Raw genomic sequence first — 17,858 nt, 5'->3', positions numbered from 1 at the left:
CATCACTGATCTTGAACAGACAGCTCAAATAAGCTAAACACGTGGCTTTCATTGAAAGAATTAACCTGTTGCCAAGTAAACTGTCTCGAAGAATTGGAATGTTGTCAAACTAGCTTAACGCCACGAAATGGTACAACTTAATGAGACTCTATAAATCTTGACAAATATAACACAGAGCTTTCCTTCCAAAGACTGTGATTTCGCAAGTGGTTTGCTGTCTTCCTGGGCGCACACACAAAATGGTAGGTAAAATGCTGTGACTAAAAGCTGCCTTTTTTAAATTGACTAGAACATCTTCCACCCTCCCTTTATGCAATTCCTTTTCAATCATTTTATTACATTTTAAAAATTAAACTTTTTAAAGTAAAAAAATCTCAAATAGCTGATAACAGTCATGCTAACAAGTCAGTTTTCTTTAAACATCTATGCAACTTCCTGAGACATAACACATTCCTGAGAAGTCCTCACACTGAAATAAAACCCACCAACCAGTGGCTCAGTGCTAGACCTAAAAGAGGAGGAAGGCTAGACCGATCTTTTCAAACCAGCAAGCCTGAGGTCTATTCTCAACTGAACATTAGTAGAGTAATGAAGAAGGCAAAGAGAAGGGGAACTAGAAAGTTTTCACTGAATGGAAAAGATAAGAAATCCAAATTCAGTAAAATTTGTTCCTGAGAAAAGTGTGATAGCTACTTACCTGTCTACTGCTTCTACGTCAAAGCAAAACCTCTTCTCGATAGAGTCTGTTTTCCGCCGTGTGCAGGATTTGAGGATGACTGACTCATCTTCTCCCTGTTGGGGACACACAGACTGTCAAGACGAAGCCAGAACAAGGGCTCTGCTCCTCTCCAGGACAAACATGCCACATAAACAGAAGTGATCATTTCATCTTCTCAAACCTGTGTTCATGGCCACGGGAGGTAAAAGATCGACCATAAACCTTCTCAGGCAAGAGCCTCATGCAGCTAAAATTTGTCAACCATATTCTACTTGGAGCCAAATGTCTTTAGTACTGATAGATCATGATGGTACAGCATCAATCCACACTAGATTAAACCCTTGTTGATAGTGTTTGAAATAGGTTTAACTTATAGGTTTGATATGAATTAAAACAATATGACCTTGACGTCTCCTCCCAAATCTCAGCTTCTATGATCTTGGTTCAGTCATCACATCTCAGGAAAATCTTCTTGGCCAGATCAAATACCCCCAAACAGGTTTACATAGCACCATGTACCTCTCTCTCCCTCACAGCCAAAATTTTCTGTTGGTATGACAGATGATTTGAATGTCTCTGTCATTAGATCCTAAGCTCCCTGAGGGCAGAGACTGTGTCTGTTTTTGCTTACTCTTGTGTCCCCAGAGCCTAAACAGGCCCTGGAAGTGAGTAGGCAAAACCAATTCCTTTTGTATAATAAACTGCATATGTTTAAAGTATACAATTTATGAGTTTTCATAGCTATATACATCCATGAAATCATCACCACAATCAAGCTAATGAACACTTCCATCACCCCCAAAAGTTTCCTGTTGTCCTTTTGTAATCCATCCCTCTACCCAGCTTATCTCCAGGCAAACAATGAATCTGCTTTCTGTCACTATACACTAGTTTGCATATTCTATAATTTTTTATAAATGGAATGCCCTTCTATGTCTGACTTCTTTCACTCAGCATAATTCTTTTGCGATTCATCCATGTGGTTGTGCGAATCAAGAGTTTATTTCTTATCCTTTATATTATTCCACTGCACAAATGGAATGCAACAGTATTAACACATAGCACTAATTTACTTCCTAGAAACCTAGAAGTTTCTGTCCCTGATTTCTTCTCTTTCTGTCACGTAAGAATTGGTTAAGGTTCCTGTTTCTCCTGCCTCTCCCAACATTGTTTTTCTAAACTGGGAGGGAAATTAACAAACTTGCCTAGTTTGTTGAAATAGGAAATGTGACTGCGTATGGTAGAACTTAACCACGCACTAATAAAAGACTACCACACAAAACACAGAAGACCTAGGAAGAGACAGTTTATATTCACAAGCCTTACGTCTATTGTCTTTTACTGAATAGTTGAGATTAAGTTCCCAGATTGAGAACGGCTCCTTATGCAATGTGTAAATGATGCGTGTAAACACTCAAACACATAGGATTCTAACCATGTAATGTCTAACTATATTTCAGATTGAATGGCCATGGATCAGCTTCTGCTTTCAAAGTTTACAGGGAGGTGTCCCTGAGAAATGAGAGGAAACAGGGAATCTATATAAGATTGTCAAATATAAACAGAAAAAAGATTCTGTTCCAAAGATGACTACACCATATTAGGAAAAAATCTATAATCTGTTCAATAACCAATGGTTTAAAAAAAGTGGTAAGTGCAGATAATAATCAGTTAAACAAATAAATGAAAAGTCATAATTATGACAAACACTACAGAAAAAGAGGTAGGTTGTATTACAAAAGCCTAAATTAAGGGGATTTGACCTGATTAGAAAGGTCAGCAAAGGTGTTCTTGAGCTAGAACTTGAAGGATTCACAAGAGATAAGACCAGGAGCACAGGATGGGGGATAGAGAAGAGCAGGTGAAGAAGCCCTGTGGTCCGGGCCCATGGAGCCCTGAAGGAACTAAAGGGAAGCTGGTGTGGCTAGAATCCCAGAGTGAGAGGAAAAGTGGAATGACAAAGGGCTTGAGGGAAGCAGGGGCCGGACTCTGAAGACTGTGGTCTGTATCCTGAGGGCAGTGGGAAATTAATGAAAGGTTTCAAGCAAGGGCAGGGACAGGGTCAGCTTTGGGCTGCTTTAGACCTCCTGCAGAGACCTGCCTCCTCTCAGATAGCAGAATAAAGGAAAGTCTCTTTCACTAAACACATGGTCTGGTCTCTAAGATGATGAAGCAAATCTGCCCACATTTCCTGGCCTGAAGCGAAGAGAAAAGTGGGCATAATTCAAATGAAAGGAACAGTGAAGAGAGAGAAAGGGTAAAGCAAAAGCATGTTAGGAAGAAGAAACACCCTATTATCTATGTTAAGTCTCCCTCTGGCTCCTAGGAGAGTTTTGTATAAATACATCTACAAAGACACTTGATTCTCCTTTATAAATTGAGAAAACATCGCCTCTAGACAGTTCGTCTTTGTATTTCCTCCACCCTAAAGCTGAGGAAACAGAGTCATGCCATGGAATGCTACTTATTTATGTATGTGTTATATGTTATTATTATTATTTTTTTCTTTTTCCCCTCTATAATTCCCCTGCCTCCCACTTTCACCCCTGACCTACGGATGTTGCCATCTCCCTTTTATGAAATGGATCTCTGAAGGCGGGGCGTTTTCCCATGCACTCACTGCGTGAACCCAGGGGGTCTGGCGCACCCGGGGTATGGACCAAAGCACACCTGGGGTGTGGTCCGAGGCTCCAACTGGGGTGTGAACCCAGGACCTTCTGTGTGTAAAGCAGACGTGCTAACCACTACACTATGGAGCCACCCCCTTATTAATATAAAAATACATACAACTTAGAACAAATTATTACATATTATATATATTAATATTTTTACAGGCCTCAGAATCAGGAGCTGCGGACTCCAGAATCAAGGTTTGAGTACTGGCTCTATAACTTATTAGTTGTATGGCCTTAGAAATCATGTTCTCTGTCTGAATTTCAATTTCCTCTTTTGTAAAGGAGGATAACTGGATCAAACAAACAAGATAATATAGGACAATAAAAAGACTTAGAAAAATATAAAATGTAATATAAATATAAGGAATTATTATCAGGAAAATTGAGTAATATAATATTAAGTTCCTAATACAGCACTCATTATGTGTCAGGTTCTGTTTCAAGAAGTTTATATACACTAAACCATATAAACTTAACTCAGTGAGGTGTTTACTATTAGTTCACTAAGGTCTAGAAGTCCCAAACATTCCCCCTAATTGGTCTCGACCCTTCACTTTCGAGTGCGATAAGATAGGAGTAGAGAAAATACAAGAGAGTTCTTCATGAAAGGTTTAGGAAAACTCAAGATTAAAAGCCCCAAAATAAAGACTGTGTGAGAGAATAAATCAGTGAAGCTGACTTCTAGAAGGACTAAGGTTGGAAAAAGATTATGATTTGACTCAAGGAAGACAGGCTGAGCTCTATTTCCATTTCGTGAATACCAGGGGATACCTATGAACACAGATTTTTAATATTCTTTCTAAATCTCTAATTCCTCTCTGTTTTGATGTTTTCACATCTGTTTTCCTGGGATTTATAAGTCAACTCCACCCCTAACAAGAAACACTAAAAAGGCTTTGGCTTTTTTTGCCTGATACAGGGAAGGAACAGAGATGCTGATAAACTCCTGTGTTGTGGCATAAGTAAAAAAAAACTTGGGTAGGAAAATTAAAAGTGGTAGAGAGCAAGGGGGTAGCACGGCGTAGGAGCTAATAGCAATAATAACAGCATCTAACATTACTGACTCGGGCAGTCTAACTTCAAAGCCAATGTTCCTAGCCTCTACACTGTAATGCACACACATGTGTAAACTCAACAAGTTGCACAAAAATGAACCACAGAGAAGACCAGGGTTGGAATAGTTATAAAGAACTGATTTGTCAACAGATTAGACACAGCTGAAAAAAATTACTTAAACTAAAGCTAGAACTAAAGCTAAAATGGAGTCCATAGATTGAAAGAGATGAAAAATATAAATATTTTTACTGAAAATATTTAAATATCTCCAGCAAGAGATAATAGAGAAAAATGGGGAGGGGGAAAAATTCAAAGTGATAATCACTGGGCATTTTCCAAAGTTACTGAAAGACACCAACCCTCAAGCCCACAAAGGCTAAAAATTCCCAAGATTGGAAAAAAAAAAAAATTCACACATAGTACCATCATAATGTAGAATATCAAAAGAAAAAAATAAAAAGATATTAAGAGCTGCCAGAGAGAAAATACAGACCACCTAGAAAGGAATGCATTCTGACTGCAGTAAGCACAACCAGAGGAGAATTCTTGGAGCACAGCAAGGTGATCTCAACACCAGAGACCCAGAACCTGATACAGCCTGACTGACCCTTCCAGAGATGGCCACAAGAGTATCTCCATCCCACACACTATTCATACAATAAGACCCTGATACACCTCCCACCAAGAGACAGGGTCTGCACCATTTCCCATTTAAACTGAGTGGGCTTCAGTGGGCTTTTGTGACTGTTTCGATGAACAGATAGGGCAAAAAATAAGGTAATATGACTTAAGGCTAAGTCATTTAAAAGGCAATGCAATGTCTACTTTTGTTGCTGGAATACTCACTCTTGAAACCCTTAGCTGCCCCGAGGCCATCATGCTGTGAGGAAGCCCAAGCTAGCCCACAGAGAGAGACCAGACAGATTGGCCCTGAGACTAGACAGAGAAAGACAGAAAAAGGGAAGAGAAGGGGAGAGGAGGCGATCAGGAGAAAGAGAGCTATGTCTGACCAGAGCTATGTTTGAGCTGCTTCAAACCCTCACTGTTCCAGAATTAGTCACCATCTGATTGGAGCCACATGAGAAACCCTGAGCCCAAACTACCCATCCAGATGCTCACCAAATTCCTAACCTACTGAAACTGTGAGAAACACTAAAATGACTGGTATTGTTTTAAAAATTGCTAAGTTTTTGAGTGATCCATTACACAGCAATAAATAACTGGAGCATTTATTGTCAACTAGCATCCCTGCAGGTGACAAGTGAGAGTGACATGAATCAGTTTCACAGGATGAGGACATTCAAGAATTTCTAGCATCTAACATTTGACACACTTAATATTGCACATATGTGAAATACAAGAATCTTTCTTAGTTGCAATTCCTAATATAACTTAGAACTAAGAATAATTATCTTGTTTTAGTTACTTTTTAGGGTACTATGCCTCCTGGAACTATTATATAAAAATCAAGACAATTACAGTGAAACACTGGAGGTGTTTCTTTATACATGCATTAACCAAGCAAATCGAGCATGAAATTTAAAAAATGAACTCACCCCCTTTCCTCCTGACTTTTGGTCAAATGGTACCATGGTGATTTGTTTGGAGTCCCGCTGATATGTACAGTAGTGCTTCACCCAAGAAGTTCCAAAGTGACCTGCAAGGTAATATTTCCCATAAAACATCTATACATGTTCACTGCATGCCAGAAAAACACACAACCCATTAACCCACAATGCTCATCTACCCTTAAACTGTTTCTAGGGGCAATATATTCTTCACGCCAGCTAGACCAGAATAGACAGAAATCTGATCCCACAGGCTGGAAGAGGAATGGAACCACGGCTTTCCCCAGGGAACAAGGAGAACTGCTTCCCACTAAATTCTACATCCAATGGGTCTTAAAATATAAGGGAAGTAGAGGTTCCCTGGGGAAATTAATTCACTTTCCCATCATCGATCTCCATTTGAAGTTTTCTTTCTCTCCCCTGACAGGAATAAGATGACTGAGGAAAGAATACAGAAAGGCTCCTCAAAATGCTTGTCACCATTTCCATCTGGCGCGATGACTTCATGCTTCCAACAGAGCTGCTCTGTGACTATGTCCACAGACATACAGGGACTCTGACCTACTTCTAAGCCCCTAATTTTTACTTTAGCATAACTCAAGAAAATCTGGAAAGCAGACAAGAAAAACTCAAAGACACCAGAGACAAAGAATGGAAGTAACTGTAAATGCTCAAATGTAATCTAAGGAGTTTGTGACTCAAAATTATCCCTTAGGAAAGAGGGAGATGCCCTACGGTCAAATTCTGACAAAGTCTCTGTTTTTACCCAGCGGTTGGCCAATTACTTTATTTTGAACAACAAAGTACTTTTAGAGGAAGAAGGCATCATTGGCATTATTAGCCTGCAAGGACCTCAGTCAATTCTAGTCTTAGATGTCAAAGATCACATAGCAGAAATGGTGAAAAAATAATGATAACATGAAAAGAGATTTAGCAGACATTTAATAATCATTTTTCTGGGTATGACTGCCCATTGGAAGTGTTGGATGTCAGTTAGTAAACTTAAAGCAATACAGTAAGTGTCTACATTGGAACATCAAAGACAAATGAAAATACCAACCATTCTAATGATGTTTGTGGCTTAGAGAAAAAATTCCAGTGGTAGCACAACCCAAAAATTCCAAAAGTGCTGGATCTTGGATAATTTGAGCATCAAAACAAATGAGGACAGTCATGAATTTACCCTATGAATAAAATGATATCCATAAGTCCATACTGATGACAGAAAGATGGTTGGGTGGATGGATGAATAGAAAATGAGACAAGAAGGGAGGGTGGGAGGGAGAGAAGAAGAGGAGAAGGGAGGTGGCTTCCTTACATTACACTAAATGGCAACTAGCAAATGTGAAGAGAGTGGCAGAGCTGAGAAATCACCATTTTGCAACCATCACAGTAAAGATCAGTTTAGGCAGGATTGTCAGTGAATGCTAAGTCTATGGGTTGCAAAGTTTGATGGGAAGAAGGATATTTTTTGAAAATATACTATCACCAGAGAACAATTTTAAGCCCAAGCAAATTTTTAAGTAATCGCTAAATAAAATAAACACTGAAACCAAGTGTTCTAATTCCTTTCCATCAGGAAGTTTCCAGGAGTGAAGACATCTGCCTAACCAAAATCAACAGAAGGACATGAAAGAGCACAAAACCAGCAAAAATCTGGGAGGAGTAATGTGTGCAGTCAAGAAGCAGGAATGGGAGGCTTGGAGAAGAGCTATTCACTGCAGGAAAAAAAAAAAATCACTTCCTTTTCTCCCTGGCACTGAATGCATGGATTAAGGCTGGAAGTGCTACCCTTAGCACAGCCCAACACAAAGCCTTCTCCCAGGCCTAGTGCATGAATCTGAGAACCATCACTGAAAACTCCAGGTAACCAGCACAGGGAATTTCTTTCCTTGACATCCATCGTGCCAGCAGAGCAATGAATCTTCTTCCTGGCTGTGAGAGTGAGCTTTTGTTTCTACTTTTCATAAAATTCAAGTGTTAGAATGACAGGAGTTGAAGGGAAACGGGAAAGGGCCTAAGTCACAACTGTTTGGACCTTGCTGAAACAAGTCTTAAATGAAAACAAAATCATTAAATATTAAGTCTACCAAAGGATATGACTGTTGATAGACAGTTAGGTCTAGTATGTAAGATCTTTCCAAGGCCTCTATACCAAGAATATAGTATTTAAAGCTAAACTAAAGGTACAGGTACCTCAAGAGTAGAGTGACATGAGGGAGAAAAGAACCACCACAGAGCCTCAATGCATTCCAGATTCCCAAGGGAATTCCTAGTTACAAAGAAAACAACATGTCCCTCGGTGGTCGATAAGACTTGTGGACATCACCTTTCCTTAGGAAACTGCACTATAAAATTACTCTCATTCACCAAAGCGTGTATTTTCAAAACAAAGCTCTAGGCCAGGCACTACTGGCCTAGAAGGTAGTGGATATACCCTCCACCTTCTGGGCAGAAGGCATGAGCGCAGTCCAAGCTGCTGGTGGTCCCGGGCACTCACGTTTCTCCTGAACGTAGAGGTAACCTTCCATGGTGTAGGGACTGACAGTCTTGTGCTCGAGGGGATTCTCCTTCATCTTTTTCATCAGTGATTCCACTTCTGACCTGGTGCCTTCAAAGCGATTTCTTGTCTAGGATGAAAAGAATTTTATTCAAATCAAAGAAATAAAACCCTATTCCCATCTCTAACAATTCAGAACCTCAACCAATGGAATCGTTACATCTAAAATCAGATAATTTAGTTCTACAGTCAGCCATCTAAGAATTAGGCAAATAGTCAAGAGGTATACTTTGCTCTAACGTCTTATACAAGAATGTCTCAAACTCTAGGGACCATGAAAATCACCTGAGGAACTTGGAGAAAATGCAGATGCCCAGGCCTCATCCTTAAAGATGCATTGAGTACCTTTGGACACAGAAATGTGCATTGAAACAGCATCCCAGGGGATTCTGAGTCGATCGTCTACAGGAAGGTACATGACCCTGCCCTCCCTCCAGACAGAGGGATTCATTTCTCCAGCAGCAGGGAGCGTTGCCTGTGATGGCTCAGACGGTGCCCTCCTCCAAATGCATCTGCTTCACTGAGGGTTACTCCTTCCCTAGGGCAGCCTGTACCCACCCAATGACTAGTCTAGGGACAAAAGTCGAAGGAGTCAAAAGCCTGCCCCCCTTGCTTCTATTCTGGCCACTGTGAAGGACATCCCTACTTCAGGGTGCCCATGGCATTGACTGAGGCCTCTGTTGAAACTGTATCACAGCTTAACTTCTGCATGGGCCTTATTCTCTCACAGGTGTTTCTTCCAACAGTGCTCCCTGTAAACCTGCTATGTGTAAATCTCCACTTCAGAGCTGGCCTTCTAAGGAAGCCGGCAAAAGGGAAACACATTTTGTGAAACCTTTTCTGAAACTCAACTTCCTGTTCTCTCAGAAGACATAGAGAACCATGTCAGGGCAAACTGCAGGCTTCTAAAAGCCATGCAAGATAGCCCACATGGATGCACTTGGTTTCTTTTCTACACAAGATCATCTAGAGACGAAGACAAGATGCAGACTAACATGGCCCATTCACACAACGAAGAAGGGGGCTCGAGCCCTACTAACTACTAACCAAAGAGCCCTAGGCAGGATTCTGAGCACCAAAAGGTCATGCTGTTTAAAATTTGGGAAAGGAGATTAGGAGTAAATGACACCGACCTGGACTTCCTGTCAGCCTTACTAACAGTTGAACAAGAGCACATCCTTTGAGCTGGAGGCCAGCATGTGTGTCCCGCCCCCATCCCCTGAACATATATTCTAAGGTCTCATGTGTCTAGGCAGCTAAGATGCACAGAAGGAGAGCTGGGCTGGGCGGAGCAGGGCTGGGCTGGGGTGGGACTTCCACTGCCAAAGGAAATCCTGACCCTGGTGCTACAGATTTAAAACATAATCAGCAGTAGCACTTCTAACAACATAAATAAGTGCTTTAAAATAATGAAGGAGAGGACCTGGGACCACCAGGCACCCTAGAAATGTCTGCCCCCGACTGCCCTTCGAACCCAGGCAAGACCCATTCTCCTCGCCTATATTCCGACCCAGATACGTGAGCTCTGCTCAACCAGACACATATTTTGTTTTTTCCTTTCCTTAACCAGAGAAAGGAAGTCTGTCATTTTGCCTACTCACGTTCTGTATGCTAATGGTCAGCTGCGTCTTGAAGTCGCCGAAATCCTTGGCCAGTTCATAACCATGGTGATAGAAAGTGAAGAGTCCTTGCAAGAATGCCAGTAGCTATAATGAAGGTAGAAAGGCAGAGTTCACATAAGCAGGTGAAACAGGTATTTTGTAGCTGTGCATGAGCTCCCAAGGATAGTCTGAAAGTCTACAATAAAGTAACGATAATAGCTATTACTCACTGAGCACTATTTGTATGCCAGGCACTGAAACTTTGTATGTCCTATCTCACTGAACACTCATAACAACCTGAGGTAAATAATACTGTTATCTTCACTTTGATAATGAGGAAGCAGATTCAGAGTGGTCAAGTAACTTGCTCCAAAACACACAGTAACTGGCAGCCACGTTTTGAAACCAGATCTCCTTGACACCAACACCTGAGTTCTGACCCTGTGAACTTCACCGCCTCCCAAGAAAATCATTTTCTCAGAAATTAAAGTCAGGACTCCAACTTAGTCTCCTTCTAGTATTTGTATATCAGCTTGTCGTGCAGAATGGTGTGGTTATATTGATAACCAACAAGGAAGAGAGAAAAGGAAGCTGGTGTGTCCTGAGTCTGCAGTCTAACAAGCAAAGTGAAATCAAAGAAAATCATCTAGGTCAGCTTCAGCTCAAATGTGTTTCTGTGCTTTCCCTAAACTGCAAAAGAAAACACTATAGATTCCTTTATTAAAATATTCCCATGTTCCCACATTTTCAGTTACAACGGATTCCCTAAATTCTCATTTAAATTGCCTCAGGCTAAAGGTAAGCCTGTTCATTGTTTAGTCTTGTCTTTAGTGAAGAGTGAAAACATCTGTTCATCAAAATTCTTACAACATGCCTTCATATACTTAAAAACTATTAATGTTCCTGTCCTGGGCCCCTGCCAGCCTTCCATTCTCCAAGCTAAATAAACGTTCCCGCAGTCTTTCCTCTCAGAACCTATATGCAAACCTCACTATTGTTAAGCTGCCCTGGCCCCATCCCAAGCTGTACATTATCTTGCCTCAGTTCCAAATCTCAACCTGAAAAAGGGCACAGAGAAACACACAGAGGGAAGACAGTCATGTGAAGACGAGGGACAGGAGTGATGAATCTACAAGGCAAAGAATGCCAATACTGCCAGCAAACCACCAGAAGCTGGGAAGAAGAAAAGAAGGATAACTTCCCTACAGGTTTCAGAGGGAGCATGGCCCTGCTGACACACTGATCTTGGACTTCTGGCCTCTAAAACTATGAAACGAGAAATTGCTGTTGCTCTAAGATTTTTATGGTACTTTATTACAACAGCCCTAGCAAACTAACATAGCTATCAAGAAGTATTCATTCATGCAACAAAAGGAAGGACAAACAGTAGTGATGGAAAGCTGGGCCAGGTAAGCCATGTAACTGCCTTTAACTCATCTTTTGCAGGAGAATAATAATGCTACCCACTGCTGTACTGGATTCTGGTAAAGACTGAGACCATCTATGAAATGGGCCTAGCACAGGAGTGCCAGCAGGAGTTGCTCAGCAACAGAGATGTGATTAGTCTAATGTGTTAGAAGTTACACTGTGGTGGCAGGGTCCAGGCCAGGCTGGAGAAGGGGGTGGTGCCCAGGACAGAATGCAACAAGCCAAAGGGAAAGAATGAAGACCTGCAATGGGGCAGAAGCAATGAGAAAGAACAGGAAGGAACAGCACCAGAGAACACTCAGCAGGTGAAACTCAGAGGATGCAATGCCTGACAAATGTGAGAATGTGTTCTCTGTAGCATTAGGTAACCTTCAATTATGAAAACTCAGAGAACAGACGGAACAGGGCCTCACCTTCATGAAGTCAGTATGTCATTATCTGCAATCCAAATCTCCAGAACATTTAGTACCTCAACAAGAAAATAAAGGTTTCCGGGGCTCAAAAAATTATATGGGTTGGACCCAAGAAGTCTGATTTTTCTTCCGTAGAACACTAAAATTTTATTTCTTTTTCTGAAGGTCAATAACATCCTGGTACATGAAGTTACTTTCTGTGAAACGACTGAACATAGTCAGTGGGCACGGAGGTTCCTTGAGTGGCTGGAAGATTCCCTTGACTGCAACCAACTTAATATATGAATACCCACCCTAGGTACCTCAGCAACTTAGTTCAATAGATTTCTTGCTGGTTTCCTTTACACCTGTAAAAATCAAATGCTGTTTCATAGAGATTAAGAGCCAGACCATTCAAGACTTGCTATTTACTAGATGTGATCTTGGAGAAGTAAATAAATGTGCTTCCATTTTCTTTAGCTGAAAATAGACATAAAAACAGTACCCTCCTTCTGAGATATAAGAACTGGATGATGTACTATAGGTAAAGTACTTATTATTAGCACTCTACACGACACAGTTTCAGCTAATACCAATGATTACTTCATGGTCTGTTTTGTACAAGCTAGGGGCTTACTAAAGTGCAGACTATTGAGCCCTACCCCTAGATTCCGGGTCTGAGAGAGAGCCTGAGTATTTGTATTTCTAAGACTTTGACCATTGAGAACCACTGAACCATTGATTCATTCATTGATGAACCTCTTCTCCCTATCCACAGCTCTTGGAGCCACTGACTTGCCTTTAGGCTTGTGTGTTAGGAAATAAAAATTTCTGTGGAAAAGATTAAACATCTAAATCCTACATCCAGCCTCTCAACCAATTCACTTAACTTTGGGAAAGTTCCTGTCACTTTCTCTTTATTCGAAGAAGAGACCAGAAATTTTTTTCGTTAGCTCTCTGGTTGCCTTACTTTATGACCTCGAAAACCACAATGATTTTACACTCTTTAAATCCCTCTGGCCCTTGTATATCATCCATCCTGTCCAATCTGGCACTGAACTGCTCGCTACCTTGGCTACCTCTCTATTATATACTCCCATGCTTCCCCAATGAAGCTGTGAGCTCCTCAGACGCAGGAGCTGGATCTTCAGCATTTTCTATGATATTCAGTAAATAAAAGCTTTTAGATTTACCGAGACTATTTATATTAAAACAAGTGGGCCCTGTTAATATTGGCACTTGACTCCTCTCTAAGGAGACCCTTGGCAGCCAAAGTTGATATATTCCTCTATCTCAGAATAAAAAATAACTGGGTGCTAATTAGCAATTATATAATAAATATATAATAATTGGAAACTAATTAGGTTAGCTCTGTTCTAGGCATCTTACATGAATAAACTCAGTTAATCCTCATAACATATTTATATGGCAGGTGGTATTATTTACCCATTTTGCAGATGAAGAAACTAAGGCTCAGAGAAATAAACAATTTCCCCAAAAACACAAAGCTAGAAAATGGCTACGATTTAAATCTAGGCAGTCTGGCTTTAGAGCCTTGACAATGATGCTGTACTTCCTCTCAAAAAACTCAAGACACCAATACATTACAAGAGAATGCCAGGAAATAGGATAAATCCTTATATATTTTTTTTTTTTTTCAAAAAAAGGGAAGGACAAAAAAGGAAGAGGAGAAAAGCCCACCTAGATCACCAGATTCATCCAGTTGAGCCCAGCCTAGATTGTCTAAACCCAAAGATGTGTAAGAAATAAACATCTATTGTTCATATGAGGTTTTTGTGGTTATTTGTTACACAGCAGCCGTTAACAGATACAATACCTGATTCACTAGGAACACCTGAGAGATGAAAACGGTTAACAAAAAAACTCAGCTCAAAAATGTAGGGATGGGCTTATTAGAATCACACTGTTCTTTTCCCACCAGAAATTCTAGTAGAAACAAGTAAAAATGCTAAAGGCCTTTTGAGAAACTGAAGGCTGGCTTTTAACACCTCTGTGCCCTAAGCTTGCCTTCTCTGACAGATGGCTTCTCCCACCTCACAGACCCTACTGTGTCAGAGACCACTGCTAGACAGAAAGTTGGCTCTAAAGTTTCTAAATTCAGATTAAAAGAAAGGTATCATGTACATCCTCCTATTTCCTTGAGGCAATTAAGGACTTTTTAAAATTTGCCAGTTAAGGTGGCTGAGAGTAGAATTCTAAGATTATAATTCCAATAGAGTAAAAGATGTAAGCATCAAATTTCAAAGCCAACTAGACTCTTGATAAAACTACTAGCAAGTCTACATGCCTAAAAGGCATCCCAAAAGTTATAAATTAGAAATAGGGTATAAAACCCACTCTTCACTAAAAAAGGGTGGTCATGTTCTTTCAGTTTCTTATAGTTTTATTCTTATTTGCTTAAGAAAATCACTTTCTTAAATCTAGGAAGATAAGAATCTTATTTGTACGGAGACCCTTGTCTTGGGTCTAAATCAGAGGCTGCATTTGGCTGAAAATGCAAGGTCTGTAAGTTTTAAACTGAGGCCCATATGCTCTCTGGTGTTTCCATGAAGTCTTCCTGCTTCAGATTCTGAATATAGTGCCACAGCAAGGTGGGGTAGTACCACGTCTGCATGAAACCACAACTACGCGGAGGTGGCCTAAACTTAAGCCAAACTTATTCCCACATTCTAACCTTTCACACCCCCTGGAACACCTCTGCCCAAGTCCAGATCCCATCATGGTCCACTCAGCAAACTCTCCATGCTGCTTTGTTACAACGAACCTATACCGAGAAATCACTTTATATAGCATCTTTGAATGCATGAATGGTGTGAGGAAGGGCTTTGAACTCTGGAGGCAAAAAAAGAAAGGTATCATGTACATCCCCCTATTTCCTTGAGTTACCACTGCATTATTTAAAGGAAGGAAAAAGCTGGGGGAGGAGAGTTAAGTTAGTATAATCACTACTGACTGGCAAAATGAAAAGTCCTCTCCGCCTTTACTTCCACCTGCAAACCAAACAGGACAACACAGGGTGGCTAAAGGAAGCAACGACTGCTGAATGTACCATCTCCCTCGCTACAGTCGTACAGGAATGGCTACAGGAAAAGACCTAAGGTAGCCAGACTGACAAAGCCCTGTTACTCAGCAGAAGGCACACCATCAGGGCTGGTCAACCACTTCATTAACAACTTAGAGCATTCTGTCATCTCGGTAGTGGGAAGGAGGGGTGGGGATGAAAGTAAAGACACGATAAAAATATAAAATAATAAAAGACAGAGCATCTACTTACGGGCTCCACAAACTCAAACATCTTTCTCTCTTGGACTTCCTGCACCTTGAAGACATACTCCAGGGACACTTCATAGAAATGCTGCCGGACCAGGTCCACTTGACTATCTGCCTACAAAAAAGATGGAATTTTAGAGAAAAATCAAGCCACTACCCAAAGGGAGCTTTCAGCAAGCAGGCCAGAAAAGTCTCTGGAGATGGCTTTTAAAAGCAAATCAAACAACATGAAACAGAAATAAGAGTAATGATAATGGTTGGCCAAACACTTAACTTTGTGCTAGGCACCGTGCCCATAGCTATATATACATTACCCTATTCGAACTTCATTAATTTTAAATACATAATCCTCATTAAATTCCTAAAAAAAGAAATTATTATCTTTACCTCTAATTTATAGGAGGAAAATGAAATCTGCTAACATTAAGGAACATGATGCAGCTGGTACAGGACAGAGCTGCAACTTCTATCCTTGCTCGGCCTCCAAGACCCTTGATCGTCTTTAAACCATTAGGCAGTACTGCCTCCATGCACCAGGGGAGGATCTGAGTTCCACTTAAAAAGAAAACCTGCAGGGCCATCTCCAACCCATCCTCTCTAATGAACAGAACAACTATTAGAAGGCAGGAGACTTCAGAAAAGGACATTTTTACGAGTCCCAAATACTTTCTTTGTGTCATAGATGAACTGTCAGTTTACCACAAGCAGAGTAATTACATTGTTCCTTGTGAACCTCACTTCCTCTGTGCAGGTGTGTGGCCTGGAAAGGCCCAACATGGGTACAATTAAAACACTGACCTAAGTTCTAGAACCCAGGGGAGAAAATGCATGTGTGCATGTGTGCGTGTGTGCGTGTGTACGTGTGTGTACGTGTGTGTACGTGTGTGTATATGTGGTAACAAAATGCTGTGCTGGTCAATACTTCCACTCTCTATAATGCTCTTAACCTTTCTATAACATGGCTGTGCCAACTCATTCTTTCAAAGCATATTATTACATTGAAAGCACATTTCAATGACAAAAGTGAATTCTTAATAAAAATTAATATTCCACTGATAGAAAACACAACACTTTTTTTCTTTAGAAATGAAGGGGTGATTCTATAACATACTTTACAAAGACAAACAAAGCCCCCAGAGGACTATGTCTTCCAGCGTTCCTTTGTCAAGGTTCCTGCAAAGAACTTGGGACAGATCATTTCTTCCATCACACCAAACACAGTATTGCTACCAGGACATCTTGAAGACTTGGCAAATCATTCACTCATTCAAGCATTGTGAGCAAAAAGAAACTTCCTTCATGGAACTCACAGCATAGTCAGGAAAAAAGGGTATTAATCAAATAATCATGTAAATAAACAGAAAAGCACGAACTGCGGTAAAGCACATGATGCTATGAAACGGCCCAAAAGAATTCATTCGAATCTAGTAGCAACTTCTTCCCAGGGAAACTTACACTTTAATACCCAGAAGCTAATGTGCTGAATAACTGCTGAATAAAACAAAAATGCAGGGCTAAGCCTGGGGCTGTATGCTAAGCTCTGAGCAGGGGGAGTTGATACCTGAGCACTGATCGCTGTTTATTTGGAGGCAGGGTTTCAGAAAGTGCTGCACTCCCCACCCCTGCCCCTATGTATGGCTGTTTAGACAACTGGGTGGACACACCTTTTACCTGGGCTCCTGCCAGCTATGGCCCATATGATCCTGTAGCCTTTCATTCTCTTGTAGTGCAAATCCAGTACACTTACTGAGGGATGCATCTACCTTCCTGATCACCCCCACAGCCTCATATATCCTCCCTGATTGGGCTTGCCCACTGAAACTAAACTGAAAAAAAGGATCCTTCTGAAAATCTGCAAAGTGCACCTCCTGCAGTCAGGAAGGATGAAGTAGCCAGAAGAAAAGTCCTCTGAGAAAAATAGCAGAACCCAGTCAGTCAGAGAGCTGGCAGAGCAAATGCCTAGGCCGGAGTTACAATTCTATCATTTTCTAGTTGGTGAGACTGGCTCAAGTCATTTACCCTCTCTAGGTCTCCTTCCCATATCTGGACGATGGAGATGATAATATCTGCCCTTGCTCTGAGTAGAGTTGTTTCAAAGAGAAATGAGCTAAAGGATGAAAATAATTTCGAAACCACTAAGTATTCCGTGCACTTTGGTTGCTATTATCATCACTGGGGACATCAGAGCTGATGGGCTTCAACCCCTGCTCCTACCCTAAGTCAACCACGTCATCTCCTGTGGTTATACTCCTCTCCTAACCCGTCTCCTGCTTTCATTCTCTACCCATCTCCTTCCAATCCAGTGTCCACCCAGCAGACAGAACGCCTTTCCTAAAATCTAAATCAGATGTTCTTACATCCACTTCGACACTTTCCCCTGGCCTCCGCCACAGTCTGCAAGACCTGGTGTGACCTGCCTACTTGTCCTGCCTCACCTCCTCTCACCCCAACCGCTCTCACTGTGCTCCAGCCACTCTGAGCTCCTTGTTGTCCTCCAACACTCCAAATCTTTCTTGTCATGCAGGCTTTGCATGTTATGTTCCTTCTACCTGAAAAACTCTTTCTCTAG

The 17,858-nt window shown here is 41.1% G+C and overlaps 1 protein-coding gene across 4 annotated transcripts in view; it reads right to left on the bottom strand.

Annotated features, from left to right (window-relative positions):
• Positions 1–17,858, bottom strand: part of ARHGAP26 (Rho GTPase activating protein 26) — a 381,779-nt gene that overhangs the window by 254,999 nt on the left and 108,922 nt on the right. For all 4 annotated transcript variants that reach the window (XM_039836423.1, XM_039836425.1, XM_039836426.1 and 1 more), the window contains exons 6-10: positions 15,294–15,404; positions 10,179–10,283; positions 8,518–8,647; positions 6,006–6,106; positions 698–792 (exon numbers count right to left, since the gene is read on the bottom strand). In XM_039836423.1, the coding sequence (XP_039692357.1) occupies positions 698–792; positions 6,006–6,106; positions 8,518–8,647; positions 10,179–10,283; positions 15,294–15,404 (542 nt within the window). The remainder of the gene's footprint in view (positions 1–697; positions 793–6,005; positions 6,107–8,517; positions 8,648–10,178; positions 10,284–15,293; positions 15,405–17,858) is intronic.

Source organism: Pteropus medius, unplaced genomic scaffold, assembly GCF_902729225.1.
Source record: "Pteropus medius unplaced genomic scaffold, Ma_sr-lr_union100, whole genome shotgun sequence".
NCBI lineage: Eukaryota > Metazoa > Chordata > Mammalia > Chiroptera > Pteropodidae > Pteropus > Pteropus medius.
Note: the sequence above shows the minus strand (reverse complement) of the source record. Positions and strands in the feature narration are given on the sequence as shown.